This window comes from Rosa chinensis, chromosome 1, assembly GCF_002994745.2.
Source record: "Rosa chinensis cultivar Old Blush chromosome 1, RchiOBHm-V2, whole genome shotgun sequence".
Taxonomy (NCBI): domain Eukaryota; kingdom Viridiplantae; phylum Streptophyta; class Magnoliopsida; order Rosales; family Rosaceae; genus Rosa; species Rosa chinensis.
In genome coordinates this window covers 8,925,041-8,942,553 of record NC_037088.1, presented here as the reverse complement: position 1 = coordinate 8,942,553, position 17,513 = coordinate 8,925,041, and the positions used below count along the sequence as shown (strand labels likewise).

At 41.4% G+C, this 17,513-nt stretch overlaps 2 protein-coding genes and 1 pseudogene across 3 annotated transcripts; 2 read left to right on the top strand and 1 right to left on the bottom strand.

The window, feature by feature from the left end:
* The first annotated feature begins 737 nt into the window (after positions 1 to 737).
* Positions 738 to 4,184, top strand: LOC112200028 (annotated as a pseudogene).
* On the top strand, positions 1,226 to 3,212 carry LOC121048929 (putative FBD-associated F-box protein At5g56440). The gene is made up of 5 exons (XM_040518809.1): positions 1,226 to 1,672; positions 1,800 to 2,096; positions 2,574 to 2,708; positions 2,850 to 3,068; positions 3,174 to 3,212. Exons 1-5 carry the CDS (start codon positions 1,226 to 1,228, stop codon positions 3,210 to 3,212), a joined length of 1,137 nt encoding a protein of 378 aa, XP_040374743.1.
* Positions 4,185 to 4,470: 286 nt separating the features above from the next.
* On the bottom strand, positions 4,471 to 17,427 carry LOC112182905 (putative disease resistance RPP13-like protein 1). Of its 2 annotated transcripts, XR_005804971.1 has the most exons (3): positions 15,682 to 17,426; positions 6,209 to 8,742; positions 4,471 to 4,928 (listed from the first exon to the last, which is right to left on the bottom strand). XR_005804971.1 is itself a non-coding variant. In XM_040512940.1 (2 exons), the coding sequence occupies exons 1-2, from the start codon at positions 17,281 to 17,283 to the stop codon at positions 6,274 to 6,276; spliced, it is 4,071 nt and encodes a 1,356-aa protein (XP_040368874.1). In that variant the 5' UTR covers positions 17,284 to 17,427; the 3' UTR covers positions 6,025 to 6,273. The 2 variants fall into 2 exon arrangements, 1 of the variants encoding a protein (XP_040368874.1); XM_040512940.1 differs by lacking the exon at positions 4,471 to 4,928 and having other exon boundaries at positions 6,025 to 8,742; positions 15,682 to 17,427.
* Between the last annotated feature and the right edge of the window lie 86 nt (positions 17,428 to 17,513).

Sequence of the window (17,513 nt, the reverse complement as noted above, 5' to 3'; positions counted from 1 at the left end):
GTGGTGGAATCTGGAGTATGATTTGTTGAAGTATGATCACCAATACTCACTTCAATGCGCGTCTTTTTTTTTGTTTTTTGAGAAGAAGACACTGTCTTCTTTTATCAATGTTCATGGAAGGACAAACTATACTTTTGTATCCTCTAAGTTTACATTATTTCTTACATTGCACCATGTTGTTCATAAACATTACAATTTGGTATTCCAAGTTACACAAAGTCCTTCCTAATTGCAAAGTCATCGGATATGGGATGCCTAATCACAAATACTCACTTTAGCGAACGTTGATTCAAATACATCATCGTGAAGAACTAATTAAACTTTGTACCCACCGAATATAAATTGTGTCATACATTGTGCTATATTTAAAATTTTTTATAATATGATCATTCAAGTTACACAATATCAATATCTTGATACTAATTGATCATGTGATAACAAATTTATTGAAATAATAGTAACCAAGTAAGCAAAAATACTCACTTTACTGTTGAATTGAATACACTCGATAATCCAAGACATCTATAGTTGTATACCCGCAATTCTATCTTCTGTGATAGTTTGGCGAAGGGATTAAAATTGGACTAAACTGGTCCATTTCGATACATGAAGAACTAATTTAAGACTTTTTATTGTTGAGGGACAAGGTGATAAATTCTCAATTTAGAGGGGTAACTTGATATTAGGCCTTAATAGTAAAATGGAAGAGTGGGTAATTCACTGTCATAGGTTTTGTCTTTGCACTTGGCCTCTCAGAGAGTCACAAAAACTCTCCCCATCAACCGAAAAAGGTAGAACTGAAGTGGCCCACTAAACAAAAGCAATACAGGTAACTTCTTTGCTCTTCTGAGATTTGTTAAATCTTTGAACTTTGCTCTGAAATCCGTTGAAGTTTTAATCTTTGGCATGTCCTCTGTTTTCAGTTTTTACCTGTCTATATCCTCTGTTTGGGTACTAAGAAAACCTAGCAAAACGAAATGAAAAGACGACGGAAATCTTATAATACTTGCTGATCAATGGAACCCCAAATGCTATATATTCATTTCAATAAGAACTGACCCAAATATATATAAAAAGAATTCTGTTTCCAGAATCCAGATTCATGAGTGTCATAGAGGCATAGATTTATGTGGGCTTGTTTCTAAGTCACTAAAAGCTTCATGTTTTATTTGGGTTTTGAACTGTAACACATTATCTGTTTCCAAAATAGGGTATCACATCCTGAATGGGTTCAAACTCGAAGCTTTTTAAACCATGTATTGAAGATAGGATCAGTGGATTGCCAGATGCAATTCTTTTCCACATTATTTCATTCCTTGAAACAAGAGATGCTGTAAAGACCTTCCTATTATCTCATAGATGGAACAATGTGTGGACTTATGTTCCGAATCTGGAGGTATATGTATCTTCACCGAAATATGACTCAGATGAACATGTGGGTCAAGCTGGGTTTGTTGATCGAGTACTTCTGTTCCGTAACTTGTCAAACATTCATAAATTCCGTCTTATCTGCCTTGGAATCAAAGATTATTTTGATCGTATTGATGCTTGGGTTTGCACTGCCATTAGGCGTAATGTTGTAGAACTTGAACTTGATCTTTATACCACACCCTCAAATTCCTACACAGGGTGTCTTAAGTTGCCTACAAGCATTTTCATTTGCAAGACACTGGTAGTTTTGAAGCTGATACTAACAGATCATGTTATTGCTATCCCTCCTAACTCAAGTTGTTTTCCAAGTTATTGCTATCCCTCCTAACTCAAGTTGTTTTCCAAGTCTCAAGTACCTTGATGTTCAGGTATATTATCCTGTAGCTGTCGACTCAGTGGCAAAACTGTTTTCGTGTTGTTTCTCTGCACTTGAAGGTTTAATTATACATGGAAATCTCGGAAGACTTAGAGATGATAAAGTTTTGAACTTAACTATCCCTGCTCCTAAACTCAAAAGACTACAGATGAGATTCTGTGCTGTTCCAGAGGATGACCCTTATGCTAGGGATGGAGGGTATGAGTACAAAAATTTTGTTAATGCTAATGCTCCAAACCTTGAAAAGTTCAATGTCAAGTACCTTTTGGCAAGCTATTCTTTGAAGAATGTAAAATCGCTAAGCACAGTTGAGCTTAAATTCAAAGGTCGCATGCGGGAGAGAACATATATTTTGATGATCGTATACATAAGCTCTTTGCAGAAATTGTGAATGTCAAATATTTGTCAATTTTAGCTTCAATTGTGGGGGTAAGTATGCTCTAACTTGTTCACTTGGTGATATGTAGCATTTTTTGAACTCTGTATTTTATCCATGCGAATTCTATATTATGCTGAGGAAATATCTAACTTTTATCTTTTCGATCTGTCACTTGTGAAGGATCCTGACGTTGCATATCAATATCCTATGCGTAGGTTCAATAATTTGAAGCAGTTGGAGCTACGTCTTCAAACTTGCTGCTATTGGTAATCACTGCCAATTTTTCTCAATGCGTCACAGCTCACCGGCTTTCTTTCAGAATTCATATATCTGCATGAATTTATGTCCATTTAATTAATTTATGTTTTGTTGGGTACTCTTACATAGGATGGGGGACTGATGAGAAGGCCATCATCTGCTTACTGGGTCATAGAAATGCAGCTCAAAGAAAAGAAATCAGGGTCGTTTATGAGCAACTTTGTCAAGAAGATATTATCAAGCACCTTAAGTCTGAGCTCTCTGGTGATTTTGAGGTATCATTACTAAACAACATGTTACTGCATATTATCAGATTACTGCAAAAGAAATATAATATCCCAATCTTCTTATGTCACAAGTTTATATGATACTAAAGAACATTTTGGCATGGGATAACATGTATAGAGAGCAGTGTACCGTTGGACATTGGATCCAGCTGATTGTGATGCTGTTTTGGCTAATCTGGCCATCAAGAAACCCGATTGCAACTACAATGTCATCATTGAAATCTTCAGTGTTCGGTGTCCTGAAGAGCTTCTGGCTGTAAGAAAAGCTTACCAGCTTCGTTACAAGTGCTCTTTGGAAGAAGATCTAGCTCAACGTACCAATGGTGATCTCCACAAGGTACATGCTGTTGGACAATTTGACATGTTATGCTGTCACACTCTAATTCTTTACTTCACCTTCGAATAACAATTGGTTGGCAACTTTGACTGCCTGTTAAACTAGACAAGTAGAAGTGCTAGTGGTGCTTCTGGCTTATGGTGAATGTTGCAGCTTTTGGTTGCTTTGGTGACTGCTTACTGCTGTGACGGTAACGAGATTAATGTAAAGTTGGCAAATTCAGAAGCTAATATTCTTCGGGATGCTATCAAAGACGAGTGTTTTAATCATGAAAAAATTATTAGAATCCTGAGTACACGAAGCAAGACATAGCTCATGGCAACATTCAACAAATACAGAGATGACCATGGCAACTCTATCAGCAAGGTAAGATAAGAACAGCATAGATGTGGGGGCTAAGAATACTTGTTTCAAATCCAAATTCTTAATGTGTTCTGAAAGTAATTGATTGCTAATTAACAGTAGCTGAAGTGTTTTTTTTGTGCTTTAATGTTCAATCTGTTTTTTTTTCTCTCTCTCAGAATTTCTTGGAGGATGGGGCTAATGATTTCCAGAAGGCATTACATACTGCCGTTCGATTCCTCAATGACCACAAGAAGTACCTTGAGAAGGTAACCAAAATTTCAAGTGTAATTCTCTCTTTTCTAGAAACAATTCCCTCTCAAACTAATATATATATTACCCCTGGTATTCTGTGTAAAGGTACTTCGCAAGGCGATCATAGGGACCGGGACCAATGAGGATGCTCTCACTCGTGTGATTGTTACAAGGGCAGAGAAGGACTTGAAGGACATCATGGAGGTTTACTACAAGAAGAACAGTGTTCCTCTTTAACAGGCTGTGGCTCAAGACGCTTCAGGGGACTACATGACCTTCCTCCTTACTCTGTTGGGAAAGGAGGACTGGGATCCTTCTCTGAGCAAATTCGAATCAAGCTAGTGAGATGTGAATGATGCTGCTGTTTTCTATTGGTGTTTGATGAGATGGCTCCTCACTTTAGAGGAGCCGGATCCATATTCTATATCATGTCAATAGTTTCTTTGCTTGGAGTTTTTGCAGTGCGACTATCTGTATCAATGTTCCTGGAGTTGGGAGTTTTTATATAAAAAGCGTCTAAAAAAGAAATTTAGAGTGCAATTTACCAAGTTTTATTGTTGTGATTTCTTCAACAATGCATGCCAAAAATAATTCTTCACATTCAACAGGGGCGGAAATAAACACAAACATGATAGGTGAAATGGCCTAGTAGTCCTTTGGAGCATATCAGCAGAACACTTGGACATAAAATATGCAAACACAAACATGATATGCAAATCTCCAATCAAATCTAAGAACCCTTATAACTCCAAAAAGGTAAAAGAAGATGAAAATAAATAAAAAGTAAATTATTTAGGAGAAGTGATTCTACAAACTAAGAATTATCTGCTGAATGTTCAACAAAATTACATACTTTCAGCTGAAAATGGGAATCATAAAATTGCTTACTTGCCTACAGAAACATTTGAACATTTGCGGTCAATTTTCCTCTTCATTGATGTTGTGAAAACTAGGATTGAATTCCATACAATTGCTTACTTTCCTAAAGAAAATTTGAATCCAAGCACAGCAAATGGCAACTATTAGGAAGGACCATTCTGTCTCTAGCTCCTTGTTGCTGTTTAAAATTCTTTGTCTTTTTTCTGTACTGCTTCATGGATCCAAGATGGACGTTAATAGCTTTGCAGCAGCCACCCTATCCTTAGCATCAACTCAGCTCTTGAGACTTGGGAACCCATCTGTCAATGCCAAAGAATGTGAGCCTATTGACAGTACACCATTGTTCAAGCCAACATGCTCCACAATTTAGTATGGTTCTGAAACCTGCCAAAGGAATTACAAATAACTAAGAATTTTTTTTAATTCGACCAGAAACTTAATTATGAATATGCAACTCTAAAAAGAGAGGAGATGTGGTCAATCAATTAGTGACCAAGGAGAAAAAAATCTGGATAACGAATTTTCAACACTGTTCTCTGGAGTTCTTTTTCTGAATATTATCAACTCTACTTACAATTCTATTTATTCTCTCGTGCCCACATAACACATAATTTGTCTAACATTGAAACTAGAAGAATATATAATTACATGAATATAAGAACCCAAAGAGACTATAGAGATTACAAACAAGAGCCAACTGCTACTTTCATCACTATAGCTTAACCAGGTCACACAAGAAAGAAAATTGGGCACTGACTATATCAAAAGAAGGGCTGAGATTAGATAGTGAGTATATATATGACCACAGAGTCATATGCTCTTTGCAAAGAACTTGTTTTGACAGGAATGCCATTCACTATATAAGAAATCTCGTAGTGAAATGCCTTTTTTTAATTAACTCAAGCATCCACCAACTTCTTAAGACCTAATTGAGTACCTATCCAATATAAGACCCAACGATACCAAACTAGAACAGAACAAATACACACTTCACACCAACATGTACTATAGATTGGTCTTCTGACTTTCTGATTGATTCTGTCTCAGTTTTCCCCTAAAATCCCCAAGCCAACCCAAGAATCCACCCTGAATTTGTCTATATGAGATAGTTTAATTGGTAACAAAGCCCATAACCCTCGAATGTTAGTTGAACTCCTAAATTTGAATAATTACTTAGCAATATATCATTTCTAATACATAATATATATGGTGTTGATTAGGTACATTACACAACAACATTCACATCAAGAAAGAAGAGCATCCTGCTTCTTTTCACGTTGAATCAAAATAAGAGGATACGTTCTTAATTTTGGACACAGATTTTGGATATGATCTTGTCTAGACCACAACATGACAGACAAAAGATGAAGCTTTTCAGCAAGTAAGAGGTCTCACTGCTGAAATATGTGAAGAAACTAAAATCAAGATGAATGATCGAGGAATAAGTAAAGAGACTGACAGTCTTCTTCACAAAGAACAGAAATGAAGAATAAATTAGTTGACAGACTTCTCAGTAAAGAGAACCCAAATTATAAGAAACATTATTGACAGCATGCACATTTCTAACATGTAACTATGCTCATCTTTTCTGGGACAGAAAGCATCTGAATGTTCAGTATAATCAAATCACCACAACAAAAAAGAAAATAGAATCGAGCACACACCTACACACCGACTAACATATACACTGAAGCTTGGAGAGCAGTATGAGATTAAGAGGCATGGATTCTCAGCTTCTAAATATGTCTTCTCCCTTATCACCCTTAATCCATATGAAAGGGATGCGAGCTATGGAGTGCCAGTATTGTCCTTTTCCAGGTCTGCAGTTCTTTACTAGCAGTGGACAACCAAAGATATGAAGTTGTGTAAGTGAAAGAGGGAGTCCCTCCTCAGGAATGGATGCTAGCTTTGGACAGCTGAAGACTTGAAGAGATTCAAGAGAGGGGAGGAACTGAAAGCCCTTGCTGGATAGGTGCCTCAGATTCGGGAACCCTGCAATATGAAGTAGAATGAGAGATTTGGGGAGCACCATCTCCTTGTCAGGTGGAAATGACACTAGTTGTGAATCATTTCCCCTGATATCCAACGCTCTAAGAGAAGTGAGTCTGTGCAATCCTTGAGCTTCCAGGAGTGGCCTACAACTGTTGAGATTTCGAATCTCAAGGAATGTTAGGTTGGATGGCAAACCCTTGTCTAGAAATGGAGCGAAACCGTCACAGTATGAAATCCTCAAACTCTGAAGACAGTGGAGGTTCTGCATGTCTTTAGGAAGGGCCTCTAAGTTATCACAATTCATAACCTCGATCTCTTTCAAGCTGGAGGTTCTTGTTGGCAACCCTCCTCTTGGGAAAGAAACAAGACTTTCACAGTCCCAAATCTTAAAGACTTGAAGATTGGTGAGGTCACATAAGCCCTCTGGTAACGATTTAAGATTTCCACAACTCCTAATCACAATTTCTTCAAGGAAGGTGTTAACGTGGAAGCTATCAGTTATTGATTCTAGCTGGTGACAATGACTTATGATAAGATGTTTAAGTCCCCTGGCTAGCTGGCCTGTGGATGATAAGGTTGTAAGAGATAGACAATTCACTATGCTCAAGTACTCGAGGCAGGATGCCTCCTCTTGTATCAAACAAGGAGAAAAGGAAGATGAAGGATCCTCACCTTCCTTGTCCTCCCCCACTAATGATTCCAAGTTTATGCAGGAATCGATGTATAGACTTCTTACGTTTGGGGGTATCTGGTATCTTATAAGAGAACTGCACCGCTCAATCTTTATTTCTTTAAGAGAAGGTGGCAGGCTAACCTTTGAAAAAGAAACTAGATTTGAGCAATCATTTATGTGAAGACATTGAAGTGACTTCAGCTCTTGAACAAAGTAAGAGTGAGAGCTGTTTCCTTCATAAATCGGACGTTGCAGCAATCTATCCTCATTTTTCCATAAAGATGTCAGCTCCTCACAACTAGTAATTCTCAGATTTTTAAGCTTTGTTAAGTCTCTCTTGAATCCGTCCATGTGGAGTCTAAACTCTGAAATACATGAAAGCTCCATCACCTCTGGTAACTCAAATTGAACCCCACTTGTATGTACCAGCATTTTGCAAGCATGAATTTTCAAATCACGAAGACGTTTATAACTGGCAATTGAAACCACCAATTGCCCGCATCTATCAATGGCAAGCTTCGATAATAGATCAAGGTTTTCAGGTAATCTCCCCTCCAGTATGGGGCATCCAGAGATACAAACCATTTTCAAGCAAGGGAAAACTTCAATTCCTTGATCTTGCACCCGAGGAAGCCACTCCCTCCATTTCTGCATATCCTTGAACTCCAGGGTCTCCAATACAGGAAAAGGCAGGCTACTCTCTCCATAAAACTCAAGACCCACGCTTTCCACTGTAGACATTCCTTTTATACAAAGTTCTTTCAGAGAAGACAACTGTCCAAGTGGAGGCAAGAATCGACAATTTTTACAATGTTCCAACTTTACATGCGTCATATAAGAGAATGAAGGGTGTCCAGTCCATGTTGAAAATGTAAGACCTCCATAACCTTTTACAGTGAGCACTTTGAGCTTCCTATGAGGTTTTAACATTTCAAAAACATCTGATTCCCTTTCTCCTGATTCTCTCCATTCTAGTTGCAATGAATCAATCCCTTCCTTGCCAGTCAAGTCAGCCCTCCTTGCATCATCAACATCACTCACATTCTCCAATCTTGAGAGGCACAATGTCCCTTGGAGACACAATAAAGGACCTATCTCACTTATTCCTGACTTGCTACCTTTGCCCAGCACAAAAGTACTCAGTGTTTGAAGATTAGTCAATCTACCTAGTTTCACAGGCATTTCTTCCAATGAAGGTACAACTGAATTGTTAAGGTGCCGCAGATCAGTTAGATTCCTCATGTCTGCAGGCAGTGTCTTCAAACAAGCACAATTTTCTAATATCAATGTCTGCAAGTTGTACAGATTGCTGGTTGATTCTGGCAAAGTTGTTATCTGTGTGTGAGAAAGATCAAGGTACCGCAGATGCTTCAGCTTACCAATAGAATTGGGTAACTCAGTTATTTGATAGCCATTAAAAGAGAGTGCCCTCAAGTACTTCAACTTTGGTAATAGATCAAAAGTAACATTACGAGTTAGATAATTTGATCGACCTGAAAGTGAAAGTGGTAAGAAAGTCCGCAAATGCCTGACTTTGTTTAAGTATATTGGTATTGAGAGAGATTGATGAGAGAAGTGTGTTTCATTATAGAGAATAGGAGCCCTATATATAGGGATTACAAAGTGCATAATCTAATGTTACAAGGAATACCAATCCGTGTAGGATTGGGAAATCTAGAACCTTCTCTCCTATTCCTATTCCTAGTTTGATAAGGCACATTAAACTTGATTTTCCTTCAACACTCCCCCTTGTGCCGCTCAAACTTGGTGGTGACGCTTCATCCGTTGCCTCGTTAAAAACCTTGCCAGGTAACAAAAACCCTGTGGGACAAAAATAATCCTGGTCGAAGGACAAAAAGAGCACAACACGTCCTTCACTCTTCGAGATCGAACATGTAGACATCATAACTCCCCCTGATGTCGATATCTCCCCCTGATTGCTACAATCGTGGGAGTTCGGATAACTTTCTCAATCCGATGCTCTTCACATGTTTCTCGAAGGTGGATTTAGGTAACGACTTAGTGAATAAGTCCGCTACATTATCCTCTGATCGGATTTGATTCACTTCAATCTTTAGAAGTGATTGTTGTTGCTGATTATAAAAGAACTTAGGCGATATATGCTTGGTGTTGTCACCCTTGATGAAACCTAACTTCATTTGTTCAATACAAGCTGCATTATCCTCATAAATGCATGTAGGTTCATCTGTGGTAGACTTCAAACCACAACTTCCTTGAATGTGTCGAATTACAGACCTTAGCCATACACATTCACGTACAGCTTCATGTAGAGCAATAATCTCTGCATGATTTGAGGAAGTAGCAACAAGGGTCTGTTTTGTAGACCTCCAAGATATAGCAGTGCTTCCCATGGTAAAGACATAACCAGTTTGGGAGCGACCTTTGTGAGGGTCAGAGAGGTACCCTGCATCAGCAAAACCCATCAAGACATCATTGTCGTTTTGATGGAGGGAGATAGGAGAACGCCGGCCACCATGAGCGGTGGCGGCGCCGGCGGCGGCAACATGGCCGGCGGCCATTCCATGGACGGGGGCGTTTTGCCTTTTGGGGTCCAATCCCAAATTTCCGTCATTCCTTTTCTCTCTGTAGGGATAGAATAAGCCCATATCAATCGTACCTCTTAGGTATCGAAAGATTGTCTTTATACCAATCCAATGGCGGCGTGTTGGCGCAGAGCTATGTCGAGCTAACAAGTTCACTGCGAATGAGATATCCGGTCTTGTGCATTGAGCTAAGTACAATAATGCGCCTATTGCACTCAAATAGGGCACTTCGGCCTCTAGGGGTTCTTCGTCCTCATCCCTTGGACGAAACGGATCTTTTCCGGGCTCAAGACTACGGCCGATCATGGGAGTACTTGCAGGCTTTGCTTTATCTTCATTAAAGCGCCTTAGAATTTTCTGAGTATATGCAGACTGATGGATCAAAATCCCATCACTACGGTGCTCGAGTTCTAAACCGAGACAAAACCGTGTTTTCCCAAGATCTTTCATCTCAAATTCGGATTTCAAGTATTTAGCAGTTTCCTTCAACTCATCTAGAGTTCCAATTAGGTTCATGTCATCGACATAAACTGCTACGATTGCAAATCCGGAACTTGTTCTTTTAATGAACACGCATGGGCATATTTCATTGTTAATATATCCCTTCCCAATCAAGTAGTCACTTAGACGGTTATACCACATCCGTCCAGATTGTTTTAATCCATATAGTGAGCGTTTTAATCTTATTGAAAACGCGCTCCGTGGTTTAGAGCCACTTGATTTGGGTAGTTGAAGTCCATCTGGAACCTTCATATATATCTCTGAATCTAGATCCCCATAGAGATATGCTGTAACCACATCCATAAGCTGCATGTCAAGTTTTTCGGAAACTACCAAACTGACAAGGTAGCGGAACGTTATAACGTCCATTACGGGAGAATATGTCTCTTCGTAGTCAATTCCAGGGCGTTGTGAGAAACCTTGCGCCACAAGGCGGGCTTTATATCTTACCACCTCATTTTTCTCATTACGCTTTCTAACAAAGACCCATTTATGGCCAACAGGCTTTACACTTGGGGGTGTCTGCGTTACAGGCCCAAATACCTGTCTCTTTGTTAGTGAATCCAATTCAACCTGGATCGCATCTTTCCATTTAGGCCAATCTGCTCTTCGTTGACATTCTTCAACAGAGCGAGGTTCGATATCATCATATTCTATAATTCCTTTTGCAATATGATATGCAAATGCATCATCAATCGCCATAGAATTTCTATCCATCATCTCATGTACACTAGTGTAATTTATGGAGATCTCTCTATTCTCTGGAGTTGGTTCTGACATTGGAGCGTCCCCCAATGATGTCTCTTGGACATAACCATAATCCGGAATATTCTCATGAGATGGATTATTTATATCGATGATTAATGGATTATTCTGTGCCAAACTCGCTTTCTTTCTTGGGCGAGAATCCATCGAACCTATAGGCCTCCCGCGCTTCCTGGCAGGAGCCATGGGCCTAGCCACAACGTCACCATCACTGTGAGAGGGGACGTTGGCGCCATGCTCAAATCCTCTTGAGTTAGCGTCATGTCCTCTAGTTTTAGGGACATCAATCCTTGCAGGCACGTTTGCAGCAGGTATGTGTGATCTCGTCACTTTAGCGATATCAGAAAACGCATCAGGCATCGATTCTGCTACGTTCTGAAGATCGAGAATTCTCCGCACTTCAATTTCAGACTGTGCGGTTCGGGGATCAAGATGAGACAGAGTGGGGACAGACCACGACAATTCCGGTCGTTCCTGTTGAACATTGATGTTCTTATCTCCCCCTAACGATGGGAAGACTGTCTCATCGAAGTGACAATCCGCAAATCTAGCGGTAAAGAGATCGCCTGTCAAGGGTTCTATGTAGCGGATAATCGTTGGAGAATCATATCCAACATAAAGGCCTAATCGTCTTTGAGGACCCATTTTGGTGCGCTGTGGCGGCGCAATAGGCACATAGACTGCACACCCAAATATGCGTAAGTGTGAGACATCAGGCTCATACCCAGTAACCATCTGGGACGCAGAGAAGGGTTGAGTGGCAGTGGGCCTCAGACGAATAAGCACGGCTGCATGCAATATTGCATAGCCCCAAGCAGAAATAGGGAGATTGGTGCGCATCACCAATGCTCGAGCAACCATTTGAAGTCGTTTAATGGTGGCTTCTGCGAGACCATTTTGGGTATGAACATGAGGAACAGGATGTTCAACATCAATCCCAATGGACATGCAATAATCATCAAAAGTCTTTGATGTAAACTCCCCAGCATTGTCTAATCTTATAGACTTAATGGGATGATCAGGGTGGTGAGCCCGTAACTTAATTATTTGTGCTAGGAGTTTAGCAAATGCAGCGTTCCTTGTGGACAATAGCATGACATGTGACCAGCGTGTCGATGCATCAACCAACACCATAAAATATCTAAATGGTCCGCATGGTGGTTGAATAGGTCCACAAATATCACCTTGAATTCTTTGCAAGAATGGTATATTTTCCTTGGTGTCCTTTGCATAGGATGGTCTTGATCCTAACTTTGCTAAAGAGCAGGCTTTGCAGAACGAATGATGGGCTTTAGAAACAACCAATGAGGATTTTGGTTGAGCCACAAAGTCACAAGTGACTTTAGAAGTAAAAGTTGGAGACAAAGGACCCTTGGTGGCGTCAATGCCACCCTGAGGCCGCAGGGGGAAGGCGGCGCCGGCCAAGGATGGCCGGATTTGGGGGTGAACGGCGCCGTGAGGCGCAGGGGCTCCTTCGGTGTCCAAAAACCGAGTTTTACTTCTTTTCGTTCTGAAAAAGGGATGTCCGTGTGAAGTCTTTAATATACGGATCATCATGTCACGACCTGGGTGTCCCAAACGGTCGTGCCAAAGCCTATACGTGTCGGAATCCCATAAATCATCTCTCATGACATGGTTGGATTCAATGACTCGAATAGTGGTTGCATACAACCCACTAGAGCGACACATAAGTTTCTCTAAGACTCGTTTATGTCCGTAGTCATTAGAGGTGATGCAAAGGAACTCTTGTCCATTCTCACAATGTGTTTCCACATGAAAACCATTGGCTCTTATATCTTTGAAGCTCAATAGGGTTCTTCCTGCCCTAGGAGCATAAAGAGCTTCGGTGACATTCAAGGTAGTGCCATTAGGCAACATAAATTGAGCTGGTCCTCGACCATGAATCAATTGAGATGGTCCAGCCATCGTAGTCACAGAAGATCGAGTAGGCGCCATCCATAGGAATAGCTGCCTGTTTCGAAGGATGGTATGTGTAGTAGCACTATCCACGAGGCATTCGAGCTCTCCGGGAAACATACTGAAAAATAATAAAGTTCGAATTTAGAATATGTCCAAGACATTTGAATAAAATAAATCGATACTTTATTAATAATAGCCAATGATTACATCAAAGTTTCTTGACCAAAATCTAATCCAATATGAAAATCAAACCGTAGACAAATCGTAGTCACTCAATCCTTTCGGTAATTTCAATTTAGTTGTGACCAGGTAAGGTAAGGCGAGATTTTGGTGGAGCGTTGCTCACTTTTAAAACCGTTCTCTCAGATCAAACCTTGCCTAGACATCACAAGTACTCTTGAGTACGCCTAGAGGGAAAAAGTTAATACAATAAGTCATTTTATTGATTTAAGGCATAATAGCCATTACATAATTCTTGGAAAAGTAAAGGACTATACTAATCAAAATCTGCAACATCCTTGTGCAATTCTTTGTCAGATTTGAAGTCCGCTATGGTGAGATTGACGTCGGCATCATCACCATCTTCTTCTATATTTTCGGCAAAATTGGCTTCATGCTCTCTGAAGTCTCTAAATGCCTTGTAATGCGCAGCTAATTGTTTGCTTGCGTTGCATTGTTTGAACCAGTGCTCACTAGATCCACATCGATGACACATGTCATTGTGATTTCCTCCCTTTAATTGAGGTGCATTGTTTGCACTTGGGTGGCGTCCCCCATAGGAGTTGGCGCCATTCCCACGGCCCTGGGTGGTTCCTCCATGTCCTGGAGCCCCACGGCCTCCTCTCCCACGTTGCCATGTATTGCCACGTGATCGTCCTTCATTCTGACGAGTACCTTCCTTTGTAGGGCGGTTATATGGACCAGAACGTCCGTTGTGTCCCTTATTCTTAGGGTTCCGCTCCTTGCGCCCTCCTTTGGGTGCATTATTATAATTCACCTCATGAACGCTCTTAGTTCCGATAGGCCTTGAATTATAATTCTTCACGAGGATATTATCATGCTTTTCAGCTACAGACATAATAGTAATGAGTTGATGAAATCTCGTGATCCGTCTAGTATCGAATTCCGTTCGATATTGCTTTGAGAGCAAAATTGCTGAGACGGGGAAGGTGGAGAGAGTTTTCTCAATTAGTTCTTGCTCTGTGACGGGTTGTCCACAGAACCCCAACATGGTTTTGAGGCGTAGAACTTCTGAATTATATTCAGCTACAGACTTGAAGTCGGCGAATCGTAGATTGCCCCATTGAACTTTCAAGTCAGGGAGGAGGGTATCCTTGATATTTCCAAATCGCTCTTCTAGCGCGACCCATAATTCTCTAGCATCCTTGATTGCCATGTACTCCAGTCGGAGTGATTTATCCATGTGGCGCCTCATCAAGATGAGGGCGGTGGCATTGTTCGTAGCCGTACGCTCAAATATGAGAGTAGGATTAGGAGCTTGAATTAAGGGTAGGATCCCTTTTGAAGTGAGATGGTGCTCAACATCCGTGGCCCAACTATGATATTCCGAGCCAGTTGAGGTAAGTGCAGGAAAGTCAAGTTTCGACATCCTGAAATAAGAAGAAGAAATATATTAGTTTCGGAGTTAAAACTTCCACGACAACTAAATATTTAAGATTTCCGAGCTATGCTACCAAGAAATCGATTTCCAAGAAAATTGGATTAGACCGAAACAATGATGTTTATTAGGTCATAAATCGATGCTTGCGGACGCTCTTAGTCCGAAGTCTTACGAACGCTCTTAGTTCGTTAATTGCGTGAATCCCCACGATTCCGCTTTTCAATGATCGAACCCACGTTATAAGAAAGGTGGGATGAAGAAGAAGGGAGGTTTTTAAGTCCCCGAGAAAAAGAAAGAATTTCAATTTAGGAACTTTAAAACTTACTCTTTTGGATACTTACTTTTTGGTTTTGGATCACGCGCGTGTCGATGCAGGCGTGATGGAACGAAGCGAGTCGAGTAAAGGTGTGCAGTGGTGCACGGCAGCAGGGGCTGCAGTGGCAGTGAGTTGCAGGTGTGCTGCAGGGGCAGCAGGGGGTGCAGGGGCTACGGGCGCGAAGTAGGCAGGCCGGTTGCGGGGCAGCAGTTGTTGCGGGCAAGGCAGCAGCGAACGCAGGTGTGCGTACGGGCTGCGGGGGCAGGTGTGCGCGGGGCAGCAGATGTGCGGCAGAGCTGCAGGAGCAGCAGGGCAGCGACGCGGGGCTGCAGACGCACGGGCGCGCAGGGAAGGCAGGCAGCAGGGCTGCAGGCGCACGGGCGCGCAGGCAGACGAGCGCAGGGGCGCGTAGCGCAGAGCAGACGCGGTGGGGGCTCGGCTAGGGGCTGCTGGGGTAGTCGGCACGCAGGTAGACAGAAGGCTGCAGGCAAGAGCTTGCGGCAGATTTTTGGCAAAGGAAGTTTTGTGGGGTTTTTTTCTTTTTTTTCTTTATGGCTAGAGTCGTGCTGATAACGTGTTTAAGTATATTGGTATTGAGAGAGATTGATGAGAGAAGTGTGTTTCATTATAGAGAATAGGAGCCCTATATATAGGGATTACAAAGTGCATAATCTAATGTTACAAGGAATACCAATCCGTGTAGGATTGGGAAATCTAGAACCTTCTCTCCTATTCCTATTCCTAGTTTGATAAGGCACATTAAACTTGATTTTCCTTCAACAGACTTCAAAAAATTCTTTGAATTTTTGAACCCCATCAAATTGACCAGGAATGTAAGAGGAATGGCGAACCTTTGAAGAACATCTAACATCCAGCTTATCCTCCAATCTGAAACACATGTCTCCTGCAGCCCACCGTGACAAATCACCAACAAGGTCATGCATAACAAATTGTGAATGGTTTTTACTGGACCTTTGAAACAATGACCTGGACAATAGCTCCCGAAAATAGTTACTCCCTAAATCTTCCAGTTGTTTACATTCATGTGACTGCTGAATGAGACCCTCTGCCATCCATAGAAGGATCAACTGCCTCTCCCCAAATTCATAGTCATTTGGAAGTATTGAGCAATAGGCAAAGCACCTTTTCAAATTTGAAGAGAGATAGTGATAGCTCAATTTTAATACTGGGAGAATGCCACTGTTATCACATAGACTCCATAATTTACTGTTCAATATTTCTTCCCATTCGTCTATCTCTTTACAGCCTAAAAGACCACCAAGGACTCTTGCAGCCAAGGGCAACCCACCACATTTTGCTACAACTTTCTCCCGAAACAACTCAAAGCTTTGCAGTCTCCCATTCTCAACATTCAAGAATGCATGTTGCCCAAAGACTTCCCAGCAATCATCATCTGACATGCACCCCAAGTTATGAACTTCAATGGATCTCATCATCTTAGCAACTTGTGTGTCACGAGTTGTCACAATTACCTTACTTCCCAATGCTCCACCACGAAAGGCAGACTGCAGCTTTGCCCATAGATCATAGTCACATGTGTTCCAGACATCATCTAAAACAACCAAAAACTTTTTACTTGCCAATGCCTTGCTCAGAATCTCCTGAATTTGACTGAACTCCTCCAAATCACAGCGTGCAGATGTAACTGATTCCAGAATTGCCTTTGTCACTCTCACAAGATTGAAGTTATCAGACACAGATACCCATACTTTGGGACTAAACCGTTCCATTGCATCATCATTGAAGACATGACCTGCAATTGTAGTCTTTCCAAGTCCTGGCATACCCACAATGGCAACCACATGGAAATTGACACTACTAGGCTGATCATCCCTCAATAACACCTCAACAATCTTCCTTTTATCATCATCCCTACCAACCACAGGCCCATCTAACACACATGAACTCGGCGGCCTTTGCCACACCTGACTACATTTATTCACAACATAATTCAACCCAAGCAAGTCCTTTCTTTCAGATATCTCTACCAACCTATCACTAATCTCCTTGATCTCCGAATTCATATTGAAATTGAACTTAGCTCCCCGTACCTTACTCGTAAGCCACGCATGTTGCTGATTCATCACGTTGCGCCGCAACAGCTCGGTGGAAAAGGTGTCCAAGATGTCATCCATGTCAAAAGCCAAGTGTTTGAGTTCATCCAGCCATAGCTTCACAGCCTCGCTCTTCAGTTGCTTGTCCTCCGCGTCCTGCAGCACCGCTCCGATTGCAGACAGCGCTGGACTCCATTTCTTGAGTTTCTTGTCGACGCCATGCAGGCGCGCCAAGTTGAGCAAATCGTGATGAGGAGTTAACCTGTCGAGCAGTAACTGAAGGAATGCACCGAGGAAGACCTCCGCTACCATGGTTCAAAGTTCTTTAGGGAAATTGAGGATCAGTATGAAGAGCTTGCAAGTATGAAAGCCAAGCAAGAGTAGCAAACAAACAAGTGCGTCGTCTCCTTGCTTTTGTTTAAAAGTAAGTCGTCTCCTTGCTCCTGTTTGAAAGAGTAAGTCGTCCAAATTAGGTGGCGGTGGGGGCAGTACCGCCCACTAGCAGAAATATAAAAGTAATTTAGGGGGAAGGAAGGTGTCGC

Coding starts and splice junctions, on each gene's coding strand:
- LOC121048929 (XM_040518809.1), top strand. CDS start 1,226: ATGGGTTCAAACTCGAAGCTTTTTAAACCATGTATTGAAGATAGGATC. Junction 1,673..1,799: donor TTTTCATTTGCAAGACACTG/GTAGTTTTGAAG, acceptor CTTGATGTTCAG/GTATATTATCCTGTAGCTGT. Junction 2,709..2,849: donor CCTTAAGTCTGAGCTCTCTG/GTGATTTTGAGG, acceptor TAACATGTATAG/AGAGCAGTGTACCGTTGGAC.
- LOC112182905 (XM_040512940.1), bottom strand. CDS start 17,283: ATGGTAGCGGAGGTCTTCCTCGGTGCATTCCTTCAGTTACTGCTCGAC. Junction 8,743..15,681: donor AATTCAAAGAATTTTTTGAA/GTCTGTTGAAGG, acceptor TACTTAAACAAA/GTCAGGCATTTGCGGACTTT.